Source organism: Ostrinia nubilalis, chromosome 25 (assembly GCF_963855985.1).
Source record: "Ostrinia nubilalis chromosome 25, ilOstNubi1.1, whole genome shotgun sequence".
NCBI lineage: Eukaryota > Metazoa > Arthropoda > Insecta > Lepidoptera > Crambidae > Ostrinia > Ostrinia nubilalis.
Window position 1 is genome coordinate 4,062,302 of NC_087112.1, and position 23,931 is coordinate 4,086,232.

General features: G+C 37.2%; 1 protein-coding gene across 1 annotated transcript in view; it reads left to right on the plus strand.

Annotated features, from left to right (window-relative positions):
• The first annotated feature begins 726 nt into the window (after positions 1 to 726).
• Positions 727 to 23,931, plus strand: part of LOC135084081 (titin-like) — a 28,276-nt gene continuing 5,071 nt past the window's right edge. Inside the window, exons 1-21 of the mRNA XM_063978823.1 lie at positions 727 to 946; positions 3,297 to 3,456; positions 3,667 to 3,832; positions 4,176 to 4,388; positions 5,271 to 5,401; positions 5,862 to 6,031; positions 6,469 to 6,609; positions 7,365 to 7,556; positions 7,656 to 7,825; positions 7,938 to 9,098; positions 9,268 to 9,480; positions 9,700 to 9,972; positions 10,214 to 11,006; positions 11,237 to 11,458; positions 11,536 to 11,659; positions 11,940 to 13,873; positions 13,958 to 14,094; positions 14,201 to 15,326; positions 15,438 to 15,548; positions 15,731 to 15,826; positions 16,856 to 22,544. Of these exons, the coding sequence (XP_063834893.1) occupies positions 727 to 946; positions 3,297 to 3,456; positions 3,667 to 3,832; positions 4,176 to 4,388; positions 5,271 to 5,401; positions 5,862 to 6,031; positions 6,469 to 6,609; positions 7,365 to 7,556; positions 7,656 to 7,825; positions 7,938 to 9,098; positions 9,268 to 9,480; positions 9,700 to 9,972; positions 10,214 to 11,006; positions 11,237 to 11,458; positions 11,536 to 11,659; positions 11,940 to 13,873; positions 13,958 to 14,094; positions 14,201 to 15,326; positions 15,438 to 15,548; positions 15,731 to 15,826; positions 16,856 to 22,544 (13,442 nt within the window). The remainder of the gene's footprint in view (positions 947 to 3,296; positions 3,457 to 3,666; positions 3,833 to 4,175; positions 4,389 to 5,270; positions 5,402 to 5,861; positions 6,032 to 6,468; positions 6,610 to 7,364; positions 7,557 to 7,655; positions 7,826 to 7,937; positions 9,099 to 9,267; positions 9,481 to 9,699; positions 9,973 to 10,213; positions 11,007 to 11,236; positions 11,459 to 11,535; positions 11,660 to 11,939; positions 13,874 to 13,957; positions 14,095 to 14,200; positions 15,327 to 15,437; positions 15,549 to 15,730; positions 15,827 to 16,855; positions 22,545 to 23,931) is intronic.

The following is a 23,931-nucleotide window of genomic DNA, read 5'->3' on the forward strand; positions in this document are numbered from 1 at the left end:
GTACTTTATAATTTTGTGTGATTTAACTGAACTTGTAACTGGAGTGACGTATGATTTTACTAGCTAAGTAGAAATAAATAAGTATTTTTAAGGTAATGGCTAAATTTATTGGGTAATGTCTCTATGCTTTTATGTTCAATTGTTATTTGAATGTTATGCGATTATGTGCATTATTTCCTAAAGACCAAACGTGAGACTTGCATGATTGTATTTTGTTTATGTTTGCTGTATTATTTTTGGATGTTTAAAGCTTATTAATTTTTAGTATCAAAGTGTGTTGCATCTTGTTTTGAAGCGCATGTGTGAGAAATAGAAGATTCTGCTACACACGTACAGAGAAAATAATATGATTTATTTTTTAAATGCTTTCCCTGTGATTTCATATGTTCATATTTGCTTATTTTTGCACCAAATGCTCTACGCCACCTACCTTTTATTTCAAAAGAAAATTATTACTTCCTTATGTTCTTTTATAAAAGAAAATTGTGTTAGTAGAAAGATTTATACGTTTTTTTTTTTTCAAAAAAAAAAACAGAAAAGAAACATCTGATAACAATTCAATTTATGTTGCATCTGAAATGGTAAGTGATATCTTAATATTATTTACCAAAATTATTATTACAATTTAATTTTGCAATTCACGTGACCGCTTTTTGGCAAAATCCGCGTTTGGTCTTTAGAAATAATGAAGGGTTAGAAAATGAAACTCTCAACATAATAGGAGATATGGTTTTTCAGGCTCAGATAATAGATTCGGAGTTGACCGCAAAATTATTGGGACGAGGCGTAGCAGTGTCACCCGTAGTGACAGTTGAACCACGGAGAAGGAAGTTCCATAAAGCTATCACTCTGAGTATGCCGGCTCCAAGACCTCATACTCAGGGCATGACGAACCAATACAGCACATCTTCAGCACCGACCCTTAGACTTCTCTGCTCCATATCAGGTATGATTACAATAGTTTGCTTTTATATTACTACAGATCTATTGAGTTATAGATATGGCCGGGGACTTTTATCAAATAGCTAAAGTTTTATCAATTAAATTAACATACTGTATAAAAGAAACTTTGAAACGTTTCACTTATGGAATTAAGTGCCATTTGGCTTGATAAACGGTCCTTCAGTCAGAAATAACTGAGTGATCTGTGTGAAGTGTTGCAATGGAGTATGGCTTGTACTTGCTACCTTGACGACATAATAATTTGCTTGCAAACTCGTGAGGTAAGTCTGCCTATGATATAAGTAATTAGGCTTGAGATAATCGGCTTTCATTTATTAGGTAAAATGAGTTTAGTGAAGTGAAACCAATATTCCATTACAACACGTTAGCTAAGTAGAATTTAAATAGACAAATTCAACCATTCAATCAACTTGTTTAGGTTCGAATAGCGTTTACTGTCTTAACATTATGAGATCGGTAGAGTTTTACCTAGATTTTGATCATTTTACGAATTGATTGTGTATTATAGTCAAAACGATAGAGTTCAATCAATCTGTATCTTAATATAGACTTTTTTTTCCTTGATAAATTTTATTAAATAGTGTAGCTAACAGAAATATTACAGTTGTAGATTTACAACTCCCAATTTCATAGACAAAGGGATGAGCATGTTATTTTTGACAAGTTTAGCTTAGAATCATTCTCGATGATCAAAACCATTACATGTAGGTAAACGTTATGAAGTGAATATGAGCTCATAAACAAAACTCTTATCAACCTAATCAAGCAACTAAGCGCTTATAGCAAATACACCAAGCAGCTAAAGGGACGCGTCCCTGTGTGTGCGTATTGTGCGTGTCTACATTGTCTTTGTTCTCGTGTTTGTGTGTGTTGCACGCTCACCGTGTGTGGCGCTATATAATGTGCTGCCACCTATCGGCGCGCCAACAGGGGTATTTCGCAAACGATCTCTCGAAGGTAAAAAATTAGAAATATTATAAAACAGAATCAAAATATCGGTTTGAGTTTCATTGTTTTCAGTTGAAAATTTCTTTTTCCTATACAAATTTTGCGTTAATGATTTTTCACCGAGTCATTATTTCTATGTGATATTTATACTCTAAGATCGATTCGAAGAGTATAACTATCAGACACATTGATTTTCTTCCCTCTATCACTTTTGAATGCTTTTCCATTTTTGCTTCTCATACATTCTTCCTCTTTGCACGGGCTGAGATTTTTACGCTTTGTTAATTCACGTTCACTCTGTATCATACCATACATGTGTCTTGGGACGTCAAGAAGTGCACTGCGACTTACTCACTGGACGTTGTCGGTTTAGAACAAGTGTACAAATAAACATAAAACCTAGACATAACTAACTGCAACTGTATTGGCACATTGTAAGAGGTTGATGACACAATATATCTGTTTGTTTAGTATAAGCGTAATGATAAACTAATATAATCGATGCGGTGCCATATACGCCATATTCATTTCACTATAAGCGTCAGTGTTCCCAAAATTTTATTTAGTTGCTTGTACTTATCTCAGAGTTCTTTTCCAAAACGGCCTATCAGTTTTGTTCCATTTCATCTTCTCTCCGTTTGTCTCATTTCTGTTCTTATCATTATTTCACTAAACACGTTTTGGTTTTTATATTTATTTTCGTTCAATTGGATTTTGGGCTATGTTCAGTGAATGTCCTTCGAGAGATCTGTTTTTCGAAAAACCAGACTGCAAATTCTTTAATTAGTTTGATGACGTAGATTCATTGTTTTCGTTTTGAGACTAAAGCACTATATTTGTAAGAAACAGGTGACAGAACACAGTGTGCCACATTATCAGTCACTTTTTCATTTGTAAACAATACAAAAATGGTACGTTATTTGTTTTTGTGTGATGTGTTGTCTTTGCTTGTTGTGTGTTTGCTATATAGGCCGTTTTGGAAACATTTTCTGTTGATTTTGTTTCGTTTCTTACTGACCTATCTTTCAGATTTCCAATCTATCTTCTACATTGTTTTAAAGAAAACTTTGTGTTTACTGTAAAACTGTTACACTTCTGAAACTTTCACAATACTCGTAATGTATAAACGTTTACGTAGTCGATATTAGTTTTAATTGCGTAGAAATTTATAATAGTATGGTGAAGATGATTTAGAAGTAAAGGCCTGCTTTGGCATGCTAAAATATTATAGGTAGCATCATATATTACGGCAGTTGGTACAGCTACTGTCTTTTTAGCTTCCATTGTTCGTCTAGCATTGAGAGAGACTTGAGAGTAGCAGCATTGTATAGCAAGTGTTGTTGTGGAGTTGGTATTGGTAGGTAAATTGAGTTTTCTGATGGCAGGAGGGACGAACCGCGCGCACTGGGAGGATGTGACGGAGAACACTCCACTGACCTTCGTGAATGACTGCGTGTCGTTCACCACGACTGTCTCGGCTCGGTATTGGCTCATCGACTGCCGCCATATTGAAGACGCCACTAAAATGGCTACAGAATTGTACAGGTACGACAAACGCTAGTGATGTTGCTATTTTTATCTAGACTTCTCCATGGCAATAAGTAAGTATATCAGTCTCTAAGCACTCTAAATAACTATTTTATCTTGTACTTAGCTACAGATAAAAGTTTAGCTTAGTACCTAATCCTTTAATAATCCTTCCTTATACAGTTGCTTTCTTATACACATCTAAATGTGTAATGATTATAATTTTAGGGAGGCGATCCATGTGCCATTCATGGCTCGGTTCGTGGTGTACGCCAAGCGGACCGATGACTGCCAGGCCCAGCTTCGCATGTTCTGTGTCACCGACGACAAGGAGGACAAGGCCTTGGAGAGGATCGAACGGTTCATACAAGTCGCCAAGAGCAGGGATGTTGAGGTATACAATACATAATTTAATTTTGTAAAAGTTCCAAATGAAATTGTAAGAGTCGATGCTTAACGTCTTTGATATCATTTATGTCTGTATTCTTGAGTTCACTCTTTTTCCTTTCTATTTTTGTACCATCATCATCAGTTCATTTAGTCTCTAATTCAAAAGAGGTACGGTCTATTTACTGGAGGCCATGCTGGCCAGACGGATTGAGGATGCCTGATGTTTAAATATTTTTCGCTTAATCCCTTTTTACGACATCCATGGGAAGAGTGGTAGTGCTATTTTGGTTCAATGGCATATAATTAAACCAATATTACGTTGTAACAGACTTATTGTCTATTTCAAGGTCCACGAAGGCAAGCCCATCTACCTAGAGTTTGGTGGCAACCTGGTCCCAGTGGCCAAGTCTGGAGAACAGCTGTCGATTCCGTTTCGTGCGTTCCGGGAAAATCGCGTGGCGTTCCCTGTGATGATCAAGACCCAGGATCTGGAGCCGATCTGCCGCTGCCAGTTCATGAGGGATCCGAAGGTTCCTAAGGGTGAACCGTCGCCGGCACCGGTAAGTTTCTACACAATACTAAGTTTAATTAAAATGCAATTTGTATTTTATCAATCAGCTGTAGATGGAAGCGTACCCATTATGTTTAACAGTCACAGAGTTTGAGAGCCTTGATATACTGCAGTCACTGAATAATGACATAGTAGAATAAGAGTAGTTTATTTAACGAAGTCTTTAAAGTCTACAGTTGTTTAAGAGTCTATATGTTACGGTCAAAGTGATAAATGTGAAAATTATGAATAATCGCCGGTTATTATGAATAATTACCGCATGATTTGGTAAATGTGATTAATATGAGATCATTTTAGTGTGTATAAACTAAATAGGCGGCTTAGGATTAGGCCGCCGCACCCTAACCTATTTTTCACTATAAATCAAAACAATGTGTTATAGGCATTATGGCAAAGTAATGTTATGCAAAAAACATTCCAAACGCATTTTGCCAAATTATATTAATATATGATATCAAAACGTTCAAAATGTGAGGCTGTACATGAGCGCTGTACACGAGCCGGTGTTCTCTTTTATGGTGTTTGTTAGTATTAAGGTTACATTATGAAATAATCACTGATAAATGTGATTAATTTATCTCTTTTACCAAGCCTGTCGGTAATTATTCATAATAACCGGCGATTATTCATAATTTTCAATTTATCACATTAACCGTAACATATACATCGTTAAAAGAAGTCATATTAGTCAAAGTCTATGAAAATTCCCAGACAAAAAAGCAAAGGGAAAAGCTACAGTTATAGTCCCATAATAAGTTCGATCAAGAGCTAGCATAGTAATGAGAAAAAAAAGCAGAAACACTATGAAATGTCCTGTAATTGATTAATTGATAGAGTCACTTATCCTCCCAAAAATCAATCTTCCCAATAGATCGCCGTCCTGAACATAATGGTTCCTGACGATACATCAGTGGAGAGGACGAGCCCTCAGCCGACTGACACGGTGCCGCTGCGCACTGAGGAGCAAGAGCTGATATGGAGGCAACGACTCAGCGACCCGAGGTAATTAACTGGTAGAACTTTCATTCATCATAATTCGGTCTACTAAACAATAGAACTTTCTTGTCTTTGAGCTACTAATTTGGAGATTCCCAAAGTCCTATAAAAAAGACCTAAGAAGCACGGAACGACAATAAAAAGTGCCTTTTTTTTCTTTTTATCAACGAATATGTCACAGTCAAAACTCAACCAGTCAAAAGTATATTTGAGTACCAAAATAGTCAAAATAAAAAAGTACTTAACCAGCAAAATCAATCAAAAGACTTTTGACCGCAGGCAATCGTATTTTTTACTGAATTAACAGTCAGTAGTTTTCCAAATGCAGTATCCCTTTAAAATGAATTGGTGACTTTATTGGTACTCTTGAGAAATCTTATTGAACTGAATGATTTATTTTTAAAGGGTCAAGTTTTCTTTAATAAATCGAATTGCTCGTGAAATAAACATGTATGTACATACTTAGGTTGGAAGACATTTGCAACCTCCTCGGCAAAGACTGGGTGGCGCTGGCGTACGAGCTGGGAGTCAGCGTGGCCACCGTCAACCAGATCCAAGCCAAGAGGATCACGGCTGCTGAGCAGGCGCAGCTCATGCTGAAGCTTTGGAAGACGCAGTCTGGTACCAAGGCCCAAGGTAGGAATACAATAACTACATAATATGTATAGATTTGGAGGAGGACTTGGTGGTTCTCGTACTAGACTACAATACAGTCTTGAGGCTACATAGTTTAAGGCTTGGGGCTACCAAGTGGATTTCACTGCTAGACTTTACGACTAGACTAGGCCTTCTCTAAAGTTTTCTTCAACGACCGATCCTGTGCTGGTGGCATCAAGATGCTTTCAGATACAGCCACTAGATCATCGGTCCACCGAGTGAGAGGCACACATTGCGTTTTTCACTCCATGGTCATAGATACAGTCGTGGGGACTGAGTAATGTTCAATTTCACTGTATGGGTTACATTGACGGTCAAACTGTAAATGCTCGCTTCCCTGGCTAAATAGGAGTAGCAAGGGCGGTAAAGAGAGGTGGAACTAGTCCTGTAATAATTGGTATTCACACTTTTTGCAGACACTTCATTGGAACTGGCCCTATGCCGTATTGGTAGAGATGACATCATTGCACCTCAATCGGAAGTCACAAACGAGAGGCGCATCCAGAGGAACATCTACCAAGAGAGACAAGCTTCTGAGGAAATCGAGGCTTACAAAGGTATTGCCGAAATAAAATTCTTAATTTTGTCGCTAATACACTCGACATCAAATAAATCGCACCTCCCGCGACGAGCATTTTCAAACGTATGCATCCCCACTTCTCACCAATATTGGCACCATTTTAAAGCCTAGTTCTAAACTTCATTTCATTAAAGGAAAGGTTTTTACCCCAAAAATGTGTCTTCAGAAGGATCCAGAGCCACTTCTTCAAAAAATAGGTAGTTACGCTTGAGCCAACTTTTATGGCTATAAAACTGTTAAGTTGGAATTAATCGCTATCCATCTGTTAAAGAGGACACGTGAGATCATAATTTGGTATTATAACCATAAAAATTGGTCTAATTGATCCCAGAGGTGAACCCAAAGTGAGGTCTTTTTTCAAGTCACTTTTATGGTATTTGTTAATCATTTATTAAGAAATTAAATGTGTTTTTCTTTAAGGATATTTATAGGGCTTTCAAATAACACCAATATTGTTAGGGTACCATGATTGTGTCAGAAGAAAATGTTTAAAGTTCGCGTCGCGGAAGGTGCGGTTTATTTGATGTTGAGTATATTATGTAGTCTATTCACAGGTAAATTGCCTAACTGGGTAGGTTCTTGTGGTAATATAGCGGTACGAGACGGGTTTTAAGTGACAGAACTAACAGAGCTATCATTCTGATCGAAAGAAGATAATAAATTATGCGCTATAGCTATACCTTCAAATGTTAATAACACATTTTGATTCTAATATTAATATTTATTTCATAGCTGAAGAGGATAATAAACTTAAAGACAAAATATACGACGAAAACCAAATTGCCGAGCGTCTGCACAGAGAATCTGAGCAAGACCATGAAGACGAAGCTAAATATTCTCCAGAAGAGAAGTCGATAGTGGATAAGAGTGAGTCTTTAGTGGACAGAACTCCCACGCCTAGTGAAGAAAGTGAGGAGGACGAAGGTCAGTCAAACAATGCATTTTAACTACTTGATAAGACTAGACAGTAAGTTAAGACTATTATTTTATGGATGTAACTACAAAAATATTGTTTTTTGACAGATGTGAAGCGTAGTGTAGCAGAAAGGAAGGAACAAATAACAAGGAAGTTGAGCTCAAGTAAAATACCGGCGTCAAAGCAAAAGAAAGAAATTAGAGAAGAAATCATTGAAATCAAGACTCAGATCAAACCTGACATTAAAAAGTTCCATGATATTGAACAACAAGTGCAGGTAAGCTTCTTCAAAAATAGTCTCAGAAATCTTAAATCAGTGTTTACATGTAACAACACTGTTCAATATTGTTACTACTACATATTTTACTAATATTTCATTGCACATACAGGTTAAGGAAAAAGATCCCAAATTAGAGCGAACGCGTTCAAAAACGTCTCCAGAAACTCTTGAAGAGACCGAAGAAATAGAAATTCACAGAGAAGAGATAGTTGAAGTAAAGAAAGAAGAACCAAAACCTGTGGAACGGCCAGTTGAACAATTTAGAAAGTTTGACCCATCGTCTCCTGCTAAACCAACACCTAAACATCTACAGAGGCACATGAGAAACGAATCTATGCGATTCCCCTCAGGTGATTTCTCCAACGTTACTATCACTCCAAGGAAATCAGTTACGGAAACAACAGAAGTGAAACAAGTAATTGAAAAAGTTGACACATTTACTAAGGAGGTTATATCACAAAAAGAAATCGTTAGTTCTAAAGTTGAAGAAAAACTAGACGATGGTGAAAAGTCCCCAGAACTTGTCACTGAAGATGACAAAGATATCGCAGAAGCTACGTTACGGGATAAGATCAGTTCATTTGAATCTAAAATACCTAAAGAACCGTCAATTGACTTACCTAAAACTACAGTCAAGCTAACAAAAGAAGCATTGAAAAAACACACATTAGCACAGGAACAAGGCAATGAATATACACAAGAGTTTGTAAGGGAACAGTCTAAGCAAATCTCAAGCATGGAAACTCAGGAGCACATGGTTCATAAAGTTTCGGTTGAAACTGAGAGACAAGTCGAAACTGTAAAATCTGTAAAGGAAACTATTCAGCACTTTGATTCTAAAATTAAATATGAAGATAAAGGCAAACCCTATTCAAAGACAATAAGAACGGATTCAACTCTAGTTCAAGTGTCATCAGAAGAAGATAGTGAATTCCTAAAGAAATCAACCGACTCAGAAACTGAAACTGAGTCACAAACAACTGTAAAGGTAGATAAATTAGAACAAAAAATTAAATCAAAGATAGACAAAGAATCGTTCGCCTTCAAAGGCTTGAAGGATGGATTTGAATTGAAATCCAAGGACCCCAAAACTATTCCCGAGCAAGACGATAAAAAGTCGGACGATGATGATAAGAAAGATGATCATCATGTGGCCATTAAGTTAGAGAAGCAAATGACAGAAGAGCTAAGATCTAAAGTTAGCGAAGAAGAAATTACAGAAGCTGTGGAAGAAAAAGAAGTTTCTGTTAGTGACAAATTAAAGGATAAGGTAAGTTCGGGAAATATTATGAAATAAAAAAATGTGTGTAATTTTTCTTTACCTACTATTTTAAAAAAATTGGCTTCATCGAAAATAAATTATTAATTTTATTCCTATCACCTATTTTGGTTACTAAACATTTACAACTTCCATTTATTTCTGTTATATTTGTTTGTAGATTGAGCCTCAACTGTCAATAGCTAGCACAAAATCTGACCTAAGTAAACATACTAAGACTGATTCCATAAGCTCTGACGTGCAAGATCTTATTGGTCGTAAGATTTCTCAAGAGTCGCCTGTGCCATCAGGCATAGAAAAGACCGACTCACTTGCCGATTTACAGCAAAGCACTGAAAAAGATTTCAGTTTTATTTCACAAACTGAATCTAAGGTAAATACTAAAAACCTTTTCAAGTAGTATACAATCGGCAAAAGCTAGCTCAATTCATGTTTATTTCAATCAAGTATCTTTTTATTTCTCTGCTACTTAATTTGGTTGTTTAAACGATAATTTGAATTCTCTTCCTCAAAATGTGAATAACTTTTTAGATAACTTTTATTAGGTATTTTAATGTTATGCAAGAGTTCAATAATAATGACTAACTTGTAGGTATATTCCAAGGATTCAAAGCACCGTAGTGACTCACTGGACGAAGCGTCTCAGTTCTCAGACTTAGAGGATCAGATCGGTACCAGTCCAGCTCACCGACCTGTAGACAAAGATGTCAGTCACGTCGTATCCAAGACTGAAGTAAAAACTATAACTGTCGTCTCAGATAAAACTACACATGCTAGAGATCAAACTCTAGAGTTCCTCAGATACGAAAGTGAATACAGTGCACAAATTCATGCACCTACTATTGACGCGAAAGACGCAGAAAAGGTGGGTATGGTCGATCCCAAATTCAGGCCATCGTTAAACCTTGTGTTATTTGTGATAAAACTTTCTATTGAATATTTGATAATAGAGCTGATATGTTTACTTTTAATAAGTCTACTTCTAGCGTGTGTATTGTATTTTGTATTTAAATAAATCAAAGTATAGATCTAAAATGTAGATGCCAATACGTATAATAATGTATGATTACTAGTGTTTTCATATTATTTACTTAATATTTTGATAGGTCTCACCTAAAGAGTCTCCAGTAATAAGTGCAAAGGCTCGTCAATTCATTGAGACAGTTCCCGAAGACGATTCAGTTCAGGAATGCTTCTTCTCTAAACGCATTTACTCGGACTCTTTAGAAGACTCAGAGCACACAGACTCAAGACGCCATTCCGAAGCTGAGTCCCTGAAATCAGACCAATCAGATGTTAAAGCTAAAGTTTCTTCGTCTGATTTTGATGAACGCGCTGAATATGAAGAAACAGTCGACTCAGGAAGTGGATTTGGTGACGAGAAGTTCGAAGAAAGCGTCGGGTTTACCTCAATGAGAATCGACACTAAGACAACTGACTCTGAGAAACAAGATTCGGAATCTGATAAAGAGCCCGAAGTTGTATTCAAAAAGATGGGACCAAAACGTCATTCAAGGACAGAATCTGTATCGATCTCAAAAATTAGTGATTTACAATTAGACCTTGAACCGGCTAAACCAAAACAAGAGTTCCAAATGTTTGTCACTGAGGCCGAAGAAGTTGATAAATCTGACAAAGATGAACCTTCTGATAAGATTTCTTCTGAAAGTAGTCGAGAAATTGAAATTTCTGAACGTAAATCATCCGAAGGCATTTCAGACAAGATTAGTTCAGAAGATGCTGTTACGGAAAAGAAGACGTCCTCTGAGGAAGACGCGTTGAAAGACGGTGAAGTGATTCCACTAGATGAAAAGGTGATAGTCACTAGTGTCAAGGAAATTACAAAAGAAATTGTAAAAACTGATGTAAAGACTTTCAGGGAAGATACCATTGAGAAAGGTAATGTAAACTTTTTTATTATAATGATTAAGTGAAATTTAATGACACGCATAGTATCATTCTGAAACCGATCTGGTGTTTTTGTTTTTGTAAAAAGTTGTGTGTAGTTTTCATAACGGATGATTATAATCAACGTGATGTTGCGTATTTTTCGTAAATTCAATCAAAATATCATATCCTTATTGCCCTATTGATGTTCTCTTTGTTTACTTTAAATTATTAATTTTTAGTTGATGCCATCAAACGTCAATCAGTGACGTCAGCTGGATCAGGTTCAGTTAGTGAGCTTCGCTTAGAAGAAAAGAGATTATCTGACGCTCACAGCCTCACTGAGTCCAGGGATTACACTTTTGAAGAATCCGAAGATGATATTGGCACCCAAGGTACCCATGTGGATATGTCTAAAGATAAGGTTGAGACTAAACTTGAAAGTGAGAAGAAAGCTGCTTTAGGTAAATATTACACCTAAATAAGATTTGTTTAAGATCCTGAACATACCTGTTATAATTGAATGTGTTGTTTTTTGTAGCAAAAGTAAGTGAATCCAAATTAGCAAGATTAACTCATGGAGATTCGTTAGATGACGTTGAAGGTTTCCCAGAGGACCACGTCACAGATTATGTACATAAACTTCCTCATATTGCTGAAGTCGGGTAAGTTGTCTACTTTACGAAGAAATAACTAATTCATGAACATGTAATGAATATACTTTGCTTTTGAGTTGTCTGTTTTTTTTGTCATTTTATTTATATCTAATACACATGAAAAATTAATAATGACGAGTTACCATTATTATGCTCAATCTGGTTCATCGCTTAGGGTTCAAAGCATCTAACAATCAAGTTGATTCAATCCTGTAATTCCTGTTCTATTTATATTTTATGTACTCATGCACGGCTTAATTAAATAATAATAAACTTTTGTTTGTTGCAGGGCTATTCAAGATAGAGATATTACCAACGAATTTTTGAACAGAGAAAGGGAAGAACAGTTGAAACGTGAAACGATTCATATCGTCACATCCGCGTCAATTGAAAGCACTCCTCTCACCAAGGATGAAAAAGTGACAGAAACTCATGGACCAACTGTTGTAACTAAAGTTACTAGTATTTCGGGACCTACTGAGGAAATATCAAAAGTTGTAGATCAACCAAAGTCCGACAAGAAAGAAATTGTTGATAGTGCGTATACTGTTACAGAGACGCATGAACCAACTGTTATCACAACAACAACAACCATTACTAAAGAGGGTGAAGAGCCTATTCAAAAAGTATTAAAGTCGGTTACATCAGAAGGACCTACTTCTATAGATACACGACAGGACATGGAAATTACATACACTGTAACGGAACATCATGAACCAACCATTGTGACTAAATTTACGGCAATCACCAAGGAGGTGTCTGAGCCGACTGAAGAAATATTTAAAACGGTCAAATTAGGAGGACATAAATCAATTGATACGCGACAAGTAACTGAAACTTCGTACACTGTGACTGAACACCATGAACCAACTATTGTCACTAAAGTTACGACAATAAGCAAAGACTTTACTGGACCGATTGAAGAAGTTTTCAAGACTGTCACAATGAAAGAGCCAGCGATAACTGATTCAACACAAGAAGCTGAAAGTAGTAGTTTTATTATTACAGAAACTAGTGAGCCTATAGTTACTACTATTACCAAAGATGTTTCGGATCCAAATGAGGAGATATTTAAAAAAGTCACAATGAAGAGCCAGGCATCAAATGAAACTTACATTGAAACTCATGAACCTACTATTGTAACCAAAGTAACCACAATTACTAAAGACATTACTGGTCCAATTGAAGAAGTCTTGAAAACAATGGAAGGTCCAATCACAACGGATACAGCACAGGAATCAGAATCGATAGTTACAGTTGTGAAACAACATGAACCAACTGTTGTAACTAAAGTTACCACAGTCACAAAGGATATTACTGGATCAACTGGAACTGAAACTACAACTACTGAAACCATTGTAAAAGAAACTTCTTCCAAATTTGATGTTAGCAAAATTAGAACTGACACGCTAGGTAAATTTGACTTGGATGAAGATTTCGAAGAAGTAAAACGGTTTGTGCCTAAGAGTCTCGATTTAAAAGAAGTTCCTGAAATTACAAAAGAACAAGTTAAACCTGTAATTGATGATATCCTACAAAAAGGTACTATTGCCGCAGCTGCAAGAAGTCCAATATTAGACAAAGATATTAAAATAGCCACCAAAGATATTGTTGAATCTGAAAAAAGATCATACGACGCTAAAGTGCCCCATAAAGAAGAGCGTAGACATTCATGTATAAGCCCTGCTATATCATTAGAAAGAATAGCTGAATCTGAAGTGGAGACAGAAGATGAACAACCAATACCAAAACCAATAAGTTTACCTATTGAATCACATAAAGTAACCGAGACAAGTACAGAAATGAAGAAATCTGATTCAGCTATGAAGCAAATGGCGGACAACATTGAAATAATCATTAAGCAAGCATCTGAGGACTTTGATGTTTCTTCAGATGAACAGATTGAACCTGAAGAGCCATCTGAACAGCGAGATATTGCTGAACGAGTCTCTGTAGACTCTATTATTGAAGAAGCGGTCACCACTGTAGAAGAAATGTTGGAATCTTCGAAAGAAGCTAAAGAAAAAGAGATCGAAGCTAAAAAAGAAATAGTCTTTGAAGAGACTAAGAAGTTTGTAAAGGAAAGGCCAGGTTTGATAAAATCCCTTTCACGAGACAGTGGAGAAATTGTAATAATGCCTAAGAAGAAGCATCCAAGGACATTTTCAGTTCAAAGCTCGCCTGAGGAAGTTGAAGAGCAAATATACACCGATTCTGAATCTGGTAAGTTTTAATACATTGATGTTAAGACATTATTTAATTTAATGTTTGATTTAGAATAGGAATTATAAAAAAAATCCGTTTCAGATATGGATAAAGCAAAAGTACTTGAAATAATTGAGCCTACTTCAGACCTTGATGGTAAAATTGCGACATCTAGCTTTGACACAAAGAAGTTAAGGACAGATTCACTTGATGATGCCGATGATTTCCCAGAAAAAGAGGTAAGAGTAATTTTAAAGTAAAATAACTAAAATATTTAAATAATGTTCTTGTTTAATCTGTTTGTGAGAGTCCTAATTAATTATAAATTAATATTATCTCTTCCAGTCTGAATATTTTGGCGATGACGTCAAATTTTCTGATGAACCGGCGGAGGGTAAATTCTTAGATGATTTCAAACCCGTTGACAGACCTGGTCCAAGCCACCTAGGGCAACAGGACACAGAGGAAGACAGGTCTTCTGACAAAATGATCAAAAAGACGCACTTTGTTGACAGAATACTACATTCAGACTTAGTATCTAAATCAACGACTGAATCATCAGTTACCACTGTTGTTTCCACGTTAACTAAGTCGTCAGACGAAAGCCAAAAATCAGTTTTGGAAGATGGAACATCAGCTGAGTTTTCGAAGATCAGCGGTGCTGAATTAGTCAAAGATCCATCTAAAACTTCATTTGAAACTAAAGATGATTCCAAAATAGAGGAGCCCATTGAAGATCGAGGCACACCAGATTTGTCAAAGAAATCGATTGATTTGACCAAAGATTATTCAAAGTCTTCCATCGACAGCAAAGACACTTCAAGAGATTTTGCCACAAATGAACTATCGAAAGACTCCACGGTTGATTTGAGTAAAGACTTTTCTAAAGCATCGGTCGAAAGCGTAAAAGAGACCTCCAAATCACTTGATGAAAAGACTTTCTCGGAAGATCATTCGTCATTAGATGTATCAAAAACTTTGGCATCAGATGCCTCAGAAGGCATCACTATTAGCAGAGAATTCCATGAAGACGAGAAATCCGTGTCTCGCGTAGTAAGGATATCAACCAGTTCTTCCCAAGAAACTTCAGTTATGACTGAGAGTAAACTATTGAGCGAACAAGATGATCGGTCTCTAGATAAAACGAGACCGGCAGAAATCGATCAAGAAAAAGATTTTATCGGTGAAATCGACGAAAGAATCGAAGAATTAAAATCCGAGATGAAAAAGTCAGAAGACAGTTTTGGAGAATCATCATTATTAGACAAAGCCTCTGACAGTAAATCAGATAGTGTCATTACTGATGACTTAGTGAAAGATGATAAAGAAGAATCTAAAGAGGACGTTGAAAAGAAAGAAATGGATGACCAAGTGCCAGACATGACTGAATTGAACAGAAGATGTTCCAATCTATTAGAAGACATATCACAAGGAGCACTTATCAGAATCGATTCAAGTCACGTGACACATGGTAAGTTCATTTAAAATAATCCTGATACCTAAGGTTAACATTTACATCAGCACAATATATATTTTTTAAATAAAGCGCGCAGTTGTAATGTAGATTTATTTGCACCTGCAGATCTAGCATCGAAATTTTCCAAAACACCGCCTCCATCACCAGTAGATTTGAAGGACAGATCCAAAGTGGAGGATGGTTCTGGCGATAGGCAAACCGGGCTACAACTTAGAGGTATGTTTTAGTAAAAAATATTGGAAACATCAAACACATCATGAAAGTATCTAAATGTTTACAGTCACTTACACAAGTGTTAGTTACATGACATTTGAAGCACAACACAATACACTAATCCCACATTCACAAACTGGTCATAGTAAAGCTAGAAGTAGACGCTAATTGATCATTCCACTTAGGTTCCGACTCATCGTTCCTGGATGCAAGCCGTCAGTCTCCCAGGGCATCATCAGCTGGAGACAGTCTCATTAGTGAAACTGAGGCCCACCAGAGTGGTCAGTATACATTTTAGCACTAAAAATCATTCAATAAATTAGAATACAACTTTATTCCCTTAATATAAACCTTCCACTAACCGAAGTTTTGGTTTAACATAACCTGAATCTTGCATCAAAAAAGCAAGCTTTTCAGTACAAGTAGTGGCAAAGCAAAGTAGAGTCATAGCGAAACTTTACTCCTGATTTTCGTAGAGAGAAACCATTTATAGAGCCTTTTTTGCCACACTCTTTTAGTTTTACGCCAGTTATCGCATGTATTCTGTGGTTCAGTTTCACATTAATAATAAGTATTAAATTAATATATTATTGTTCCCAGAACCGCAAAAGAAATAAAAAATTGGTACTTAAAATGTATTCTTCACTCAATCATGTTGCTTTTGTCTAAAAATCTTGTAAGCGAGCACATTCATTGCGTTTTGAACTTCCCAAATAATTTTAATAACTAATAGAATTTGGAATCTAAATAACTATAATATTTATCTGGATAAAATAAACATTGTTGTTTCTTTGCAACCGTCACCTTCGTATTGCCAAATAATAGTTAGCACAGTAAATTTTACTTTCTTTCTTGCGGAGCCCTTACGTTGCTATAGGTAAGTGGACCCACAGGCGATATCGATCATACTTTTTTTATTATTGTCGCTTTTTCAAACAGACAATTTGTATTTCACGTCTTTGATTCGCAAATTTTCATCTATTATTATTAATCACTTTTGAGTAACGTTTCGCTTTGATTCTGAGTCTTCCTTGGTTTGTTTTTCACATCATTGTCTCACAGCTTTCATCGCTAAACTCTGTATCTATCCATCACATTGTTAGGTATATGTTTCACGCTAGATGCGCTTTCACAATCTTTTGGGCAAATCTTTAAACAGGTTTACCTTATCCCATGTTAAAAAATCTATTAGACTCCTTGTTAACAATTTTCTATTATTATGTACATTGATTTTTATTTTCACCTTCACTGTTCACATTTTATACTAAGTAACGCTACAATTGAAATACAATGTTTTCTTTTCTTTTCAGATGTGCTGACAGAAGCGTCTAAGGCACTGACTGAAGCCGCCAGACCAAAATCTCCATCAAAACATCTTGCTGACAATCTATCATTCATAAACGTAGACCAACCAACCCTTACTAGTGGAGCTATAGAGCTCGTAGACCGCACAATCGAGAAAAGTATAGATGTGATTGACCAAATCAAGAAAGAACAGCTTGCCGTCAAAATGGAAGAGATGCAAAAATCAACGTCATCGGACACATTTTATTCTGAATCAAGAGTAGAAACATCTACATCATCTTCATCTGTTCACAAAACATATGAAGGCGCTGAAATGAAGTTCCAGTCTATAGATCCGCGGGCACACATGTCTGACATGGTAGCCAAGTTTGGATCCACTGATATGGATGATTATAGCACTATTTTGTCCCACAAAGAAACAGAGACAAGAAAAATATCAGGACAAGAATACTTTTCTGAAACCAAACAAGTGTCGTCATCCGATGATGACTCGCTTGTTATTAAAACTGAAACTACCCATGAACTTCGTGGACAAGAACACGAAGTGAAAGAAAAAACAACGGTGCGCAAAGAAGGTGATCAAACAGAAACGTCACAGAAGAAACTTGAAAGAGCTCATGAGGCTACAGCTAAAAGATCTGATGTAGAAACTAAAACCGTGTATAAAACCACCGATGACACGGACATCGTTAAAGTTGAAAGGGAATTTTCTGAGCAAGGGCTCTATACAGGAAGACAAACTAAATCTGAAGAACGAATGACAGCGCTCAAAGATGACACTATTAAGAAAAAACATGAAGTGAAAATTTCAGAAAGAGACATGTCCCACGAGCAATGGGGCAAAGAATATTTTACTGAACCTGGAGAACTTGAAGACATTAAAGAAGACGATGATTCAAAGGCAAGAATAGCGTATGTTGAGTCAGCTCTTAAGATCGTAGAAAAAGATGAGATTATATCAGGCGTAGAAGTGTCTGCTAAAGGAAAAGTTATAAGTTCAAAAGTTGAACATCATAGAGAAGAGTCTGTTATAGAAAGCAAAGAACACGATGATCTTAGTTCTGATGCATCTCATGCCCCGAGTTTCAAGAGTGAAACCGCTGAGCGACGCGGTTCTTCCGAAACGAGCCCTAAAAGTAAATCCAAATCTTTCAAAAAAGATGACGAAGTTTACGAAGTAGATTTTATAAAAGAAATAAAAGTCTCAACATCTCCCGTCAAGAGTACGTTTAGCAGAACGGGAAGCCAAGATACTCATTCAGAATCAGAAGTAGCGCCTGATTTGCCTCACGATGACAAAACTGGTGATACGCCTAAGAAAGAGAAACCAACAAGATCTCCGGTGAAATTACCTCAACAACAAATTCAAGAACAAGTCTGGGAAGTATCGCTTCAAAAAGCAGATTCATTTGAGATGGCTGATGAAATACCAAAATCCCTCAATCTCAAAACTGCTATGGTTCAATCATCAAGTACTGAAACAAAGAGTTCTGGGAGTGATACAGGCTTAGAACTACAAACTGTAGTCGAACCGAAATCTGACTTTACTTCTAAAATGGTAAAGAGTGATATGTCACCAAGCACATTTGAGATTTCGGATGATATAAGCACCACATCGAAAGATCTCATGATTAAGTCAGGTGAAAGCTTGGACACTGAGTGTATGATTAAATCACTGGAATCTCACGAAGCCGAGATTCTCCAAAAATCAATGGATTCGACAGTCAGCGCAGAGACATTACACCCGTCTGAATTTTCAACCGAAGCTGATTCGGCTTTCTTAACTGGTACTGATCACAAGAGAGAAGAAATAAAGCTTTTCAAAGAAAAGAGCCTCGAGGATATTTGCAGTAGCGGTTATGACACTGATCTTTCCTCTGCCGAGTTTCATGCTACGAAACTTGAGTCAGAACGGGTGGACCTGGATTCGTTAATGTCTGCTCAGCCACTGGCTGACTTGTCGGTTTTAGAAAAAACTATTGACGAAGTCAAACAGTCTCTTGAAGCAGCACAAGTAGAAATTATAAGTGAAAAAAGCGACGGAAGTAGTAAATACAAGCAGTCGCCATCTGAATTTCAGTTCAAACTTTTGATAAGTCCTGAAAGACCTGAAGTTATCACTGAAGAACCACATCATGCTACAGAAGATCATTCTGATAAAACTTCGAGCGTTAAAAAAGACGACTTCCAGTTAGACAGTCAAACATCGATCAGTAGTTCACATAAAGTGAGCTCGCAAGAAGAAACGACGACTTCTGATGAAGAGAAAGGCACAGTTTATATTAAAGAATCTAGCCCACCATTGGACGGAGCTGATATTTCTATCAGGTCAGACAGCGGCCCACATTCAATTTTAGAAACCGAAAGTGACATAATACTCTCTGATCGAGAGGGTTCTTCAAAAGGAAGTCCAGAAGTAAAATTGAGGGTTCAGAAGCATATTAAATCAAAGCTCGGTGTAGTCGAGAGGCGATCTGCCTCAGAAGTGGAGGGCTGGTCTAGTTCTGGAGAAAGTCACTATCATAGCTTTGAACATTCAGAGAGTAGGCCACTTTCTTCCGATCTAGAAGTCATGATGACAGCTCAAAGTGCAACTGAGTTTGACACTGCTTTAACTAGTCACGATGTCTCTTCTCAATCTTTAAGGACGTCAAAGGATTATTATACTGCCGCAAGCTCGCTAGCTTCAAGAGACAGCATGAAAAGTCTAGATTCAGATGGGTCCAGCCATGTGGCTAGCATTGATATTTCCGACGCCTCTGAAACACTCGTACCTTCAGCAAATGAACTGAAAGAAGAATTAATGGAAAGTAGCACGTATGTAGAGCAATTCTTGCATGAGGGAGAAAAAGAACAATCAGCTAAAGTCAAAGACGTTAGTGATGAAGAAGCATCTGGGGACGAAGAAGATGTAAAAGCCGATTTAGAAGAACCAGTTGGAAAAATGAAGAGATCACACGAAATGCGTTTCTTACCCAAAGATATGATACCTGAACATTTCCCATTAGAAAGTACCTCTGAGAGCATTGAAGTAGACGAAGATTCATCTAAAGAACGAGATGGTTCTGACACTACAATTTCAAGTCAACTGAGAACTGATGAAATCCTGTCTTCATCTATTTCAAAGTTGGATATGCCTTCTTCTCAATCTGAGATTGAGAAAAAGGTAGTTATTGAAGAGGTAATTAAGCCCACAACTCATGAAGTACACGCCATACCTTTTTCGGTGACTAAACTAGAAAAACCAACAAGAGAGTTTGTGGACGTTGAAAGTGAAATTATTCCAGTTGGTTCTGAAGAATATGAAGAAATAGTAAAATATGGAAGCATTACTCCAGAACTGAGGAAGTCGGACAAAGAAGAAGTAGCTATAGTAAAAACTACTGTACATGATGCTGAAATTGTACCTAGTAAAGTGGATACAACTTATTTAGAACCAATAGAAATCAAAGAAGAATGTGTGAAAAAAGTAGTCAAAGAAGTGAGTGTCATACCATTCCCTGTGACAGAAATCCCTCCCAGCCAGAGAGAGTTCACTGATATTGAAGATGACATTATACCTATTGGTTCAAAACAGTATGAAGAAATCTTAAAATCCAAGAGCGACTCTGCTGTTCCCAAAACAAAGGCAGAAAAAGCCATAGTCAAAACTCCTGATTCACAACTTGAAAGCAAACAGAGCTCTACATCAAGTCTGAAAACTCACGAGCATTTATCAACGCCACATACTCCACTATCTGCACCTAGTCAAAGCTCTCTTTCTACTGATAACGGGCGTGAGTATGTCCTAGATGACATGTATGACATATCTGAAACACCTGAATTGAGGTCTGATTTGGTCACAGAAAGCAGCCGATCAGAGCTGGTGGTAACAACTGAAGAGAAGGCTCTTCATACGTATGAAAAAGAACAGGAATCTCCAACGAGCGATGAATTTGAAATGGTAGATAAACCAAGTGAGATGGACGACTTTGTCGTCATTGAAGAGGTCGCAAAAGAAGCACAAGAAACTGATACAGAGGGAAAAAGTGTCCAAATAAAAGCACAGAAATATGAAAAGAAACACGACACTGAAGTTGAAGAATACCTGTCCAAGGCATCTAAAAAACAGGAAAGTACAAGCAGTGCCGGATCAGGATCTTTATCTGATGAAGAATTATTAGCCTATGAAATTGAACAAAAACGTTTGCAAGCTCAGGAATTAGCTGAGATTGAGGCAGGAAAGCGATGGATACAAATGCAGTTTGAAGGCGATCCAAGATACGATTATGAAAGAATACCGCTGGAGGATATTAAAGAAGAAGAAATGACTGATTTTGATGCTAGTAGAATAGGTAGCTTAAGTTCCCAGAAGGAGTCTATTGGAAGTTATGGCAGCTTCAGAAACTCGTACGGAAGCCTTTCTGAATCGGAAATGGCGTCTCGGATAAGATTTAGAGTACGCGGAGATAATGATGATATTTCTATCAGCTCGTTGCAAGAATTTGAAAATCTTGAAAAGGCTTTGATGGAGCAGTACCAGCAGCACTCATCTTCTTCACAGGAGTCTTTGAATGGATCTCTTCCTAGGCGATATATTCTGAGCAAGAGTCAAGGTGATGATATTTCGATTTCAAGCTTGAAAGAATTCGAAGGTCTAGAGTCAGCATGTCTTGAAGCATTGAAGGCCGAAATCTTAGCGAAACAAAAAGAAGCTCTATTGCTGGCTGATCCCAAAGAAGTTAGTGGCAGCTTCTTAGAACGAGAGAAACGATCCTACTCCGGTAGTTCTGAAAGCAGCCCACCACAAAAGGGAGGTAGTCCTGGTCAAAAAAGTGGGAGCCCATCGCAAAAAGGAGGTAGTCCTTCCCAGAAAGTAGGCAGCTATGGAAGTCCATCTCAAAAGCTACTTACAGAGTCCGCAGCTATTCGTAAATTAATCGATCAACAGATGGCCTTGGAACAGAAACTACAAGAACAGATTACACCTAAAGTAGTGACTGTTAAGAAGTTTGACGAAAGAGGTGCTTTCTTTGTTGCTGAACCTGAACCAGAAACAGAAAAAGAACCTAAACAGACAGAAGTAACTGAAGAGTGCACAAAATCATCCTCATTTGTTTGTGCTGCCGCTCCAAGTGACGGTTCAGCCGAGTCGATTCCAGGAGATTGCGAGGAGATGATGAAAATATTGGATCAGGAAGAGAAGTCTAAATCATCGCAGGCAGTTACAAGGACGTTTACTGACAGTGGAGTTATCGAAGTAGTTAGAACTACTACGGTAATACAGCAGAAATTCGTTGATGGTAAAAAGGTGTCTGAGACAGTAACAAGCACTGATGGAGAAGGTGCTATGGATATACCAGCACGGCCTAAGCAGTTTGACGAGAGTGCTCCTTTGTCTTTTGGTTCAGAAATGTCATCTTCGATTATATCGCAGTCTTCCGAGATGGATAGCTTGATGACTGTGCTAGAAAGGCATTCCTCCGAGGGTGAGGTGGTGACGGTGACGAAGCAAACGATAATGATGACGTCAGACAAGCCAGAGGATTTGGAATTCTCTAGGGAGGGGAGCATGGTCCGTGAGCTCTCGCCCTCTTCGGGGAGGTCGATAGCTCACAGCGTAATCTCCTTTTCCGGTAAACAATTTACAGATCCAGCTAGTGGTTCCTGGAGTGGACAAGATGAAGAGTTGAGCTCATCCGGGAGTTTCAGCAGGTAATGTTATTTTTTCAACCTTATTTCTTTTGTTTTTAAAAAATTGGAATGACAATGCAGTACAGTGGGTCTAGACAAAGTGCAAATTATAATCGCAAACCAGTCGAAAAGTGGTCGAAAAGCCCCTTTTTTGTATGGAGTTTTGACGAATTCGATTTTCGATTCGATCAAAAAGTGCGTTTTGTCTAGGGGGGCAGAGCAGAAAAGTCATGATGCGTAAAATAAGATAATGAGGATCAGTACTGTTGTAGAAAATTCAATAAAACTAGTATCTACGTTAATCTTTAAGACATAAGAAAGTATAATAAAGAAGATATAATATCTTTTTGAATTATCCAAATCGGACCATTACTTACGAAGATATTAAGTAATAAACATAGGCCGTTTTTGCCGCTAAAAGTCAACGTACGCAGGGCCGCGTGACGTCACTATATCCGAATCGAGCGCAGCCGGCGTACTATTGGGATGGAAAATATTTTTTTCCAGCTAAACTATCAGTTTTAGAAAAAAACTTTTAATAACATTTATTCATTAAAATAAAGTAACCTATCGACCAGTAATTATTAAGTCATGCCCAGCTTATGACCTGGGGAGAGGAGGGGGGCGGGGGAGTATACCCAGCTTCTAGGCTAAGATTAAATAGATTTCCAGGAGGGAGCAGCTGTCCTTTCCTGCAGCAGCTGGCCCGCCCATGGGAACGGCGAATAGATAGGTAGGTACGTAGGTTTAACTCAGAAAAACTAAATAACAGGTAGGTATTGCGTGTACATCGAAATGATCTTCATAGCAATGTCTTGTAGCCTAGGCAGAGTGTATCTGCCTCAGCTGTACCTTATTGTTAGAAGTAAATAAATTAATACTTATACATTTTTATATTTTACTTGGAAGAAGATAATTATGACTCTAACAACACTTATGAACACTTTATTTGAATAAATCGCCAAATATACCACCGCGGAGACCCCAATCGCGTCTCTGCGTTCCATTGAATCGTATGAGCGTATGGATCTTTTGCGTTATTTTTCACAATTTATATTTTTAAAAATTACCTATCGATAGCATACTTTATTCTGATGAATAAATGTCATTACTAGTTTTTCTCTAAAACTGATAGTTTGGCTAGAAAAAAATATGTTCTATCCACGCAGTACGCCGGCAGCGTTCGGATCGGATATAGTGACGTCATCGTCCCCGCGCCGGGCGGTCAGTGAACTTTTTTAGTAATTTGGCCATAACTTCGTCAATTTTTGTCGTAGAACAAAAATTTTTGGACTGTATATTAAGGATTTCTTACCCCTATAAATCTGCATTCACAGCTAAAAATCGAAATGATCCTCATTATTTCATCGGCTGGATGAATGAGATATTTTTTTTTATTTATCCTTTA